Source organism: Engystomops pustulosus, chromosome 4 (genome assembly GCF_040894005.1).
Source record: "Engystomops pustulosus chromosome 4, aEngPut4.maternal, whole genome shotgun sequence".
In the NCBI taxonomy this organism is placed as follows: domain Eukaryota; kingdom Metazoa; phylum Chordata; class Amphibia; order Anura; family Leptodactylidae; genus Engystomops; species Engystomops pustulosus.
In genome coordinates this window covers 13502663-13514053 of record NC_092414.1, presented here as the reverse complement: position 1 = coordinate 13514053, position 11391 = coordinate 13502663, and the positions used below count along the sequence as shown (strand labels likewise).

The 11391-nt window shown below is 48.8% G+C and overlaps 1 protein-coding gene across 1 annotated transcript; it reads left to right on the top strand.

Moving 5' to 3' along the window:
- Window positions 1–5785: 5785 nt before the first annotated feature.
- LOC140126085 (E3 ubiquitin-protein ligase TRIM21-like) lies at window positions 5786–8163 on the top strand. The gene has a single exon (XM_072145190.1). It carries the CDS (start codon window positions 5975–5977, stop codon window positions 7556–7558), a length of 1584 nt encoding a protein of 527 aa, XP_072001291.1. The 5' UTR covers window positions 5786–5974; the 3' UTR covers window positions 7559–8163.
- The last annotated feature ends 3228 nt before the right edge of the window (window positions 8164–11391 follow it).

Here is an 11391-nt window from a genome sequence, read left to right as displayed (position 1 = left end):
AGGTGCAGGGCTTGTTATATCCCTGGTCATGTGATGTCACACAGGTGCATGGCTTGTTATATCCCTGGTCATGTCATGTAACACAGGTGCAGGGCTTGTTATTTCCCTGGTCATGTGATGTCACACAGGTGCACGGCTTGTTATATCTCTGGTCATGTCATGTAACACAGGTGCAGGGCGCGTTATATCCCTGGTCATGTGATGTCACACAGGCGCACGGCGCGTTATATCCCTGGTCATGTGATGTCACACAGGTGCAGGGCTTGTTATATCCCTGGTCATGTCATGTAACACAGGTGCAGGGCTTGTTATATCCCTGGTCATGTGATGTCACACAGGTGCAGGGCTTGTTATATCCCTGGTCATGTCATGTAACACAGGTGCAGGGCTTGTTATATCCCTGGTCATGTGATGTCACACAGGTGCATGGCTTGTTATATCCCTGGTCATGTGATGTAACACAGGTGCAGGGCTTGTTATTTCCCTGGTCATGTGATGTCACACAGGTGCAGGGCTTGTTATATCCCTGGTCATGTGATGTCACACAGGTGCAGGGCTTGTTATATCCTTGGTCATGTCATGTAACACAGGTGCAGGGCTTGTTATATCCCTGATCATGTCATGTAACACAGGTGCAGGGCTTGTTATATCCCTGGTCATGTGATGTCACACAGGTGCAGGGCTTGTTATATCCTTGGTCATGTCATGTAACACAGGTGCAGGGCTTGTTATATCCCTGATCATGTCATGTAACACAGGTGCACAGCTTGTTATATCTCTGGTCATGTGATGTCACACAGGTGCACGGCTTGTTATATCCTTGGCCATGTCACACAGGTGCACTGCTTGTTATATCCTTGGCCATGTCACACAGGTGCACGGCTCTGATTACTCACTGTGATATCACGAGACATGTCACAAGATCATGGAGCAATTACTATTCACAGGAATTAAACAATGACTCTTCCTATACAATGACACCAAACGGAGATCTAGAAAGAAGACTGAAATTGATACAGAGAAAAGTAAGGAGACAAGTATATGGATTATTAGCTGCTGGACAGCGTTGGTTCTCTTTACTCCCATCCGGTCCATAGCCAAGCCGTGGGTGGCTCTTTCAATTGCCCTGGGGGTATACAACACCCCTGCCAATGCATGGGCAGAGGAGTAGTTGCAAATAAGCCCCTTGTACCATCCAGTAAATATAGAGGTAATTGTGCAGCGGTAGATACTGCCGGGTTAGGCAAGGGTTAAACATTATTTCTTGTTATCATCCAATGATATGTCTCAATGCACTTAATTGTGAACTGGAGTGTAATTGGAGAAGGAGATCACCTGACCAGGGATGAATTAAACCCTTGGTCAGGGGAGGAGTCAGTCTCTTGGAACCCAGCTCTCCTAGAGAGCAGATCTCTTGGAATCCAGCTTCTGACGGAGAAGCACCACCTCAGAGCACATGCTCTGCTTACAGACCTCCTAGGCCTCAGCAACATCACACAGAGTGACAAAAGACAAACAGGACAAAGCTGCAGCTTCCAGCATTGGACACAGCTACATCCCAGCCTGCCCCTGCATCCAGGCTGGTGATTCAACTCCTAAGGTTCCCTCTCCAAGATCACTCCAGTATTGCCTTTGTACAGAATTGTTTGGCTTGTTGCTGCGGTTGGTTCGAATAAAGAACTGTAAGTTACTTTTATGCACAACATTGCCTCCGTCTGGTCCCTGCTATAGCTATATCACCATCAAGGGTGCCCCATCCATCTACCATGGACACATAATACAGACTCTAAGGATCCAGTATCACAGCCTCTCCCTCCATCATTTCTTGCACACACCACCTGCTGGAGAACTGCCAGGCTGTGGAACAGCCCTCCGGTCCCCATACCAAGCACCGCGACATTAGCGTGCCTAGGCCGCAACCGGCAGCCACTTCGGTATTCTGGGCCCCGGGTTCCTCCAGGCCCCAGGAAAAGGCTAGGCCCCCGGTGGGGGATGTTGCAGATGCCTATTACACAGAGGCATGACAAGCTTTTACACTATCAGCTCTGCTACATATCTGTTCTCACAGATGTGTGCCTGCCTCTCCCTTCTCCCGGATCATTTATCTTTTTGTAGTTTGCAGCTTCTCTCTGCTCACGATGTGCTGGCAACCACCCATATCGTGCTCTCACAAAGCGGGCCATACAAGCATTAACCATGTTCCAGAAACATTCCACTGCCCTGGCACCCTGCCACACCACCCCTCGGGATTATCTCCGAACACACCAAGAGTATCTCAGGGAAGAAAGAGGTAAGCCTCTCTATATCCGACCTCATCAAAGTTAGCAATTTTGCTGCCCTAGTCAAAAACAAATCATTCCCCCAGGCTAATTCCGCAGGGTTAACCCCAAGACCTCCAAGCATTTCTTAAAAACCAAAGTAAATTGTAAATGGGTGAGAGGCCTCCTCGTGCACTAAAAAACTGTAGGCCTCCAGTGGGAGTGGCAAAAATCTGGATGTTAGCGCTAAAGGGCAGACAGGGCCTGTCACTGCCTGGAGACGGACCCAGGAACCCATCCCATAAATGTCAGTCTTGGGACCCTATGAAGGACTTAGTGGAGTCAGCCCATCCCAACAACTGGAAGTTGGATGAAACACCAGCAAGTCGCTTCTTTGTGACAGTGCCCAATACTCAACTTTCCCACAGGACCAACATGTACTGACACGTAACAGCCAGCCTTTCCGCATCACTGGTGGCCATTAGTCTCACCCATACCAATGACAGCCAAGTTTTCCCAAGCCTTAGCATATTGCTGCCACGTCGATGGGGCCTCTGAGGCACGCACTAGCGATATCAAGCTTGGATCATTCCCATCGCCTCCCTGGGATGGATGATGGCAGCAGGTACCAGAATTCCTGCTAATGAAACCAAGATAAGGAGTCAGCAATGGAAGTAAGCGCGCTTGGAACCTGACGGGATCTGAAAACAATGCTGTATTGCAAACAGCTTAACTCCAGATGGAGGGACTGCACTGGGAGAAAAGAAGAAGATTATTTATTAATGCAACACACTACCGATGCATTATTTGTCCAGAAGTATATGCTCTTGTTTGACATCTGAGGGCCCCAGATTTTGATCGCTGCTACGATGGGAAAAGTTCCAACAGGTTCAGGTTCCTGCACAGGCCTGACTCCTGCAACCAAGTTGGCCATGGTGCAGAACACCAATAGTTCCTGTTAACTGAAGCCGGTGGAACCAGCTGCATCAGTGCACAATGACAGCTAAGCGTTAGAGACAGGGGGAGGCAGCCAGCAAGTTTGTATGACAAATAGGAAACGTTGCCATACCATCAGGTCTTTTACTCGAAAGGATCGAGTAATCCTAATGTGATGATTAGGCTAAGTTGCCCCTTTGGTCGCCAGGGACAAACGGCGGGGAAAAAAAAGGACACATCGTCATTATTCTACATGCAACAACTAGCATTCCCACCAAAGACTACCTGGCATAATCCGTCCACCAGTTCAAGCAAGTGCCGTAGTTTGTCCTCGGGAAGGCAAAAAAACATGGCAATCTCGATTCCCAAGAAAGTGCTCACCGTCCAGGGACCCTTGTTTTTTTCTTCCAACAAAGGAACTCCAAAACACTGCATGAGAAGGCGGAAAGTAGACAACAAAAAAGCACTCACTGAGCTACCCGCACAGCCGATGAACAGGAAGTCATCCAAATAATGGATGACCCAGCGATGAAGAGACTCCTGACATACAACCCACTCCAGTAAAGAGCTGAATATATCAAAATAGGGCACGGGATAAAACAACCCATAGGCATGCAAGCATTGTAGTAATATAGGAAATGCACTCAGTGCCCTGCCAGGTGGTAGCAATCAATTCCTAACTTAACTGGGGGTCTCAGGCAACAGGAAGTGGCGTGGGCATCGCCGCAGGAGGAGCATTAGTGTTTGTACAAACAGAGGAATTTGCAGTGGCCCTCACTGAGGAGCTAATGTGCTCCTGGTCTACGTGGGCTGCACCCGGGGGCTGCCCACATTGGCTGCACCGGAGGAGGGTTAAGTGGCCATGGGCTGCACCGGAGGAGGGTTAAGTGGCCATGGGCTGAAAGGGAGGTATCTATGAAACCATAAAGTGCAGTCATACATTTGCCACCTTAACTCCCCAACCTATTTCTGGATTCATAAATAAGACTCAACAAAAATCTTCATCGTATCACCACCACCCTGATCCTGAGTCTTGTACGATGAATGAATAACATCCATACAAGTGAAGAGCTCGAAACAGCTTTCCGAGTGCTTCTGCCCTATCACAAAACCTAACGCCGCAAACACTTGCAGCCAATTATTTATGATCTTAGTGACCCTAGGCTTATTGTCCTGGAGTTTGTTCGACAAAACCCTACTATCCCTATCTAAAGTAGGCTGGTCAACCAGAACTAAGGACCATATGTCCATGTTAGAATTGACCCAAATCTTCTCTCTAACCTCAGGCTCCAGGTGTGAACCTGGAGGGCTAACTGCCCAAAAGACAGAATCCTTATGGACTCCAGACAGTTGGGGTGTAGAAGCAGGGGAAGGGTGGATAGAGCTTTAGAGAGTGGGAGCCTATCCAGCCGGGTTTTTAAAGACTGTACTATCTCCTCACCCACCCTGGGTTGACTACCCTCTACTGCCCAAGTCCCGGCAAATTGAAACTCACCAGTACAAGAAGCATCCAGAGAAGCACTCATAGGTGGCGCAGAGTCACCCAGCAATGATGTATGATGTATGATGAACCAGGAAGACCTACTACATTCCTGTTGTGCCCATTCAGGGCTACAATAATCAGGAACCTCCGATTCGTTGACAAATCTAATAAAGACGGATGCGGTGTCGCCGCCTACTAGCATCCTGGGCGAATGAAATAGAGCTGGATCTGCTGCACCTATAGCGCAGGTCTGGGACTGCCTCCCTACTAGCTGGAGGCACCACGACTGCGGTGGCTACAGGCGGCAGTAGCGGGGGGACCACCGCCGCTGGGGGAACAGGCGCCGCACTAGTGGGGTTCCCAGGGACATTGTCCATCACAAAATCCAGTGGAGCTACTGGCAACGGGGTTGGAGGGTGCAGCTGCTGAGGGAGGAGGCTTTCTGGCTGAGACATGGCATTAAGCTCCTCAGAGGAGGCAGGAGAGCTTGGTCTGGTGCCCATGAAGGCGTGTGGCACAAATGCTGAGGCAGGAGGAAGTGAAGAGGGCGTGTGGATAGCAACCGCCAAGGCACCTGTCACCTGTGCAGAATGGCTCTGATCCCTGAGCGCTGCTGCTGCCTGGTGCAAGCAGATCCCAGTGCACACGTGCAAGTTGCTGCTCCGCACCGTGAACTGCGATGGAGCCGCAGAGGGGGTGGAGTGGGGAGTGACTCAAACGAGCCGACAGCCACTATCTAAGAGCGGACCGCCGGCTAGGCTGAGACACGGCCCGGAGGCGGCATCAGTGCAGTAAATGAAGGAGTCACAAGGACGGTAACCAGCTGGAAAAGCCATGCAACTTCTTCTCTCTGAACATGGTCTTGCAAGGCTGCAATAAGGGGATCCCTGAAAGTATCTGGCAGGGATGTGACCCAGGAAACAGTCTCCAGTTCTGCTTCACAGTTTCTTCAAGTTTGAGGTAAAGATTAAAGAGGGCCAGATCTGGACACAACCCCCTTTCATGAGGTACAATGTAGAAGGGGGTGGGGAGGCCCTAGTGAATCATGGGAAAACATCTAACCCACCCCTCTTCTCTAAAGTGCATTTAACCCTGTAAATAACTGCAAATTAACTCCTGACGCTTATAGTCTGTCTGCACCCTTCTTATACAGTCGAGTGTACACTTCAGGCTTGCAATCAGACGCTGAGTTGACCTTAAGCTTCCATTGTCTTCACTTAACCTATAACCACCCACTAGTTTCTGAGTATCAGTCATAGAATTGTAGTTTCGTTTCTCTCTTCCTGCTCTGTCAGCCATGGCGTCTGCCGACCTGAGAGAGGAGCTGGACTGCTCCATCTGTCTGACCACTTATACAGATCCTGTAATGCTGAGATGTGGACACAACTTCTGCCGGGTCTGTATTGATCGTGTGCTGGATACACAGGACGGGTCTGGAGGTTATTCCTGTCCTGAATGTAGAGAAGAGTTTCAGGAGCGGCCTGCACTCTTGAAGGACTTTGCTCTCCGTAAATTAATACAGAATTTACTGACTACTCAACCAACACCGAGAGAAACCGGGATCTTCTGCACTTACTGTGTGGACTCTCCTGTACCTGCTGTGAGGTCCTGTCTACATTGTGAGGCTTCTCTGTGTGATAAACACCTGAAAGTCCACAGCAAGTCACCAGAACACGTCTTATCTGACCCCAGCACTTCCCTGGAGAACAGGAAATGTTCTGTCCATAAGGAACTTATAAAGTATTACTGTACTAAGGATGACATCTGTATCTGTGTGTCCTGCAGTTTGGCCGGAGAACATCGGGGACACCAGGTGGAGATGCTGGATGAGGCCTCTGAGAAGAAAAAGAAGAAACTAATAAATATTCTCCAGAAACTGATCACAAAGAGAGAGGAGACTGAGGAGAGAGTCCAGAGTCTGGAGGAGCTCAGGAGAAAAGCTCAAGAAAAAGCCTCTGGAGAAGCTGAGAGAGTCACTGCCCTGTTTATAGACATCAGGAGACGACTGGACGACCTGGAGAAGAGGGTCCTGAGTGACATCTCCAGGCAGGAGAAGGAAAAGTCCCTTTCGCTGTCTGCTCTGATCCAGAAGCTGGAGATACAGAAGGACGAGCTGTCCAGGAAGATGGGGCACATTGAGGAGCTGTGTAACATGACTGATCCACTGACTGTGTTACAGGAACCAGACACAGGTGACTTGTGTGATCCTGAGGAGGGGGGAGGTGATGAGGACACAGGGGGACATGATAACCAGCGCCATGATGTAGATGGTCTGGATGTGACTGTGATCTCAGACACATTACACACATTATGTGACATAATATCAGGTATAAGGAGCAGGATCTATGTGATGGTCCCTGCAGACATATTACTGGATGTAAACACGGCTGGTAATTATCTCCATATATCAGACGACCTGAAAACTGCAACCAGGACACAAGAGAAGCAGAATTATCCCAAAACAGCAGAGAGATTCCAGGATTATCCTCAGGTGATGAGCAGCCGGAGATTTACCTCAGGACGACATTACTGGGATGTGGAGGGCAGTAGAAAAGGAATGTGGAGTGTGGGGATGTGTTATCCCAGTATAAGCAAAATTGGGCGACAGTCATACATTGGAGATAATAATAAGTCCTGGGGTTTAAAGTGGTATAATAACCAGTATTCAGTGATACATGACAGTAATGAGATCCAGTTATGTGACAATATCTCCAGTGATAGATTCCGGATCTGTCTGGATTATGAGGCGGGGGAGTTGTCCTTCTATGAGCTGTGTGACCCCATCAGACACTTACACACCTTCACCACCACCTTCACCGAGCCCCTTCGTGCTGTGTTATGTGTTTGGGAAGGTTCTATATGGTCTACTACAAACTTCTGACAGAAATCAAGATCTGATTAATGGATCTGCAATACATAGTCAGGCTGGTAGTTGCGAATAGCGCCCTCTCCAGGTCAGGAGCTGTTAGGGGGAGTTGAAGGTTCTGGAACCTGGTCATTGTGTAATAGCAGCGGTAGCCTCTCCCTGGAAAGGCAATAGTTAAATGTGTGTAAGATGTTATCCAATTATGTGGCTGTATTGTACACTGGAGTGTGATTGGAGAGGTGCTACCACCTGACCAGGGGGAGTATAAAAAAATGTGCAGTGGATGCAGTGGATGCACATCGTCCAGACCTCATGCTCCTTCTCAGGAGTCTGTCTTAGTCCAGTCTGCAGTGGTGTTACCACCGAGTGAACCTTAGGTGCTGTCACAGAAACCATTCCTAGGAACACAGTCAGGAGACTCTAATCCAGAGCTGCAGCTGTGTTTGGACACAGCTCCATCTCAACTATCCCAGCCTGCATCTACTACCAGGCTGGTGCACCATTCCTGAAAACCCCTCTCCATGACCACTCCAGTACCAGAATCTGCTTTTGACCATTTAGGCCCATTGCCTGCTACCTGTTGTTCAATAAAGAACCATGAGTTGATTTGCTCAACGTTGCCTCTGTCTGATCACTGGGTACGGCTGTCCACCAAGGGCTTCCCCATCCATTACGCAGGGACATATACTACAGACACTGAGCGGTTGCCCCAGGGAGAACCAGTACATCAGCCTCTACCTCCATATTTCTTGCACACACCACCTGCTTGAGACCTGCCAAGCTGTGGGACAGCCCTCCGGTCCCTGTACCAAGCACCATGACATCAGCGTGCCCAAGGCTGCAACCGCCAGACACTCCCGTATTCTGGGCCCCGGCTGCCTCCTCGTACCTCAGTCGGACCCCTCTGTTCTGCTCCATTATTCTCTATGGAGCTTCACACAGTCCCATATTTCATTGTGACTTAGACTTATATTAGACTATATTTCTTTCATTATTCTATTATGTTGCTTTCCTCTATCATCCTTCTCCTAAGCTGAGAAAGCCAACTATTAATCTTCTTACTGAGAAAACCATATTTAATATACAATATCCAAGATGTGGTTTCCACTTCTATTTTATAAATATATTGGGGCAGATTTACTTACCCTGTCCATTCGCGATCCAGCGGCGCGTTCTCTGCGCTGGATTCAGGTCCGGTCGGGATTTATTAAGGTAGTTCCTCTGCCGTCCATCAGGTGGCGCTGCTGTGCTGAAAAGCATCGGAACGCACTGAGTTCACCGAGCCAGGCTGAGTGAAGGTAAGTGCAAGTTGAGTGAAGGTAAGTGCGGTTTTTCCGAATCCGTCGGGTTTTCGTTCGGCCACGCCCCCCGATTTCTGTCGCGTGCATGCCAGCGCCGATGCGCCACAATCCGATCGCGTGCGCCAAAATCCCAGGGCAATTCAGGGGAAATCGTCGCAAATTGGAAATATTCAGGTAACATGTCGGGAAAACGCGAATCGGACCCTTAGTAAATGACCCCCATTGTCTCCAGTGCTTCCTATTTTGCCTTAGAAAAGCCTTGTAATTGGTGTTTTGTGATGAACCCCCCCTCCCACATCTTATATGTACAAGATATACATACAACATATGTTGCTGCCAGTTAAACAGATTTACATCTTTTCCTTACAATTGTCATTTGTGAGTGGGAAGCCAATATTTTCAATGCTAAGGCCGGCGCCACACAGGGCGCTTTGTCTGCGCTTGCAAACGCAAACGCAGACAAAGTCGCGCCCACCGGGGCGGGCCTCGGGCCGATCGCATCGGCGTTTACACTGGCGGCTCGTTCCCGATCGCAGGCGTTTCCATAGAAACGCCGATGCGATCGGGCCGAGGCCCGTCCCGGTGGGCGCGACTTTGTCTGCGTTTGCAAGCGCAGACAAAGCGCCCTGTGTGGCGTCGGCCTAAAACATGGTGCCGTGTCTAAACAAAAATCACAAATGCTAACAAAAGCACCCACAGCGTGGGATCATTAGATATGTATGCGCAGTGGAAAGGCGTGGTGTTAACCATAGACAAAACATCGCCCCATCTCCCAGTCTGAACATGTTAATTTTGTTTAAATTACTATCGCCAAGAGTTTTTTTTACTGGCAATGGTAATCTTTACGGTGGATTTGCACAGTTGTTTCCATTACATACATTCGGGCTGCATTTTGTTTCCCTTTTGCTTCCATTTTTCGTCTTGATCTCTTTCTTTCATGTCCATTTTGCTTTGTTTATGTTTTTTTTTTTTTTTTGAAAAGCATTTTATTTGATTTTTCAACCAATAAACAAGAGAAAACATTGTTTCTGTTTTTTTTTTAATGAAAGGTTCAACGGTCGTTAAAAAACATAACACCTGGATCCCCAGAATCATCAGTGAAAAAAACCAGGAAAGGTTCTAAAAACCCCGGTAGAAAAGAATGGGTTTGTAAGGCATCATTGAAAATCATGGATGAAAAAACATCTTATCTTAATTAAGATAATTAGTCAAAAATGGAAGCGGTTTCAAAAACGCATGCGTTTTTTTTAACTGACTGCTTAAATTGTCCTAAAAACGGGTTCAAAACGCCACTTGTGCCACCACCCTTAGGGTGCTGCCACACAGTGCGTTCTTGGACCTTGCATGTTTACATGCGTTTTTGTATGTTACCACTCGTTTGGCTGGTTTGTACCTGATTATCTTCATTTCTAGAACTGTAGGCAGCTGTGAAACGGATTAAAACCAGCCAAACGCATGGTAACATACAAAAACGCATGCATTTAAAAATGATCCAATAATGGTCAAAAATACCCCATGTGGCAGCACCCTGAGGGCGCTGTCCCACGGTGCGTTTGCAAACGCAGACGCAGACCAAACCACGCCCACCGGGGCGGTCCGCGGTCCGATCGCATCGGCGTTTTCCATAGAAACATAGAGAAACGCCGATGCGATCGGACCGCGGACCGCCCCGGTGGGTGTGGTTTGGTCTGCGTCTGCGTTTGCAAACGCACCGTGGGACAGCGCCCTAAGGCTATATTCACACTGCCGTTGCCCGCCCGTACCGTACTGTAGCGGGCAACGGCAGCGCACGGGGAGAGGAGGAGGAGGTGAGCGCAGCTCACCCCCGCCCCTCTGCATAGGAAGTTATGGCACACGGCTCCGTACTACGGAGAAAGATAGGACAGGTCCTATCTTTTCCCAGGTACGGAGCGGTACGGTGCGCCCATTGCCGTCTATGGAGGACGTATATCGGCCGTATATACGTTGGCCGTATGTACGTCCTCCATACGGTAGTGTGAATGTAGCCTAAGGGTGATGACACACGTAGCGCTTTGTCTGCGTTTGAAAACGCAAACGCAGACAAAGCCGCACCCACCGGGCCTCGGCCCGATCGCATCGGCGTTTCTATGGAAACGCCTGCGATCGGGAACGAGCCGCCGGTGTTTTGCATTAAATTAACGCAAAACACTGGCGGCTCATTCCCGATCGCAGGCGTTTCCATAGAAACACCGATGCGATAGGGCCGAGGCTCGGCCCGGTGGGAGCGGCTTTGTCTGCGTTTTCAAACGCAGACAAAGCGCTACGTGTGTCATCACCCTAAGGGTGCTTTCACACTGCCATAGTTTTTCTCATCCCCTATTCTGTGGTTTTCAATGTAGCTTTACGGAACCATTCTTTTCTATGGGTGTTGTGCATGTGAATCACAAAAGGCAATAGTAGTCTAAGGATCTGCAAAAAAAAAAAAAATGATGACAGAACAGTTTTTTTCACTGATGATGCTGGGGATCCAAGTGTTATTTTTTTTATCACCGTTTATGTGTTAAACCTTCAGGGTTTTTTTTGCAT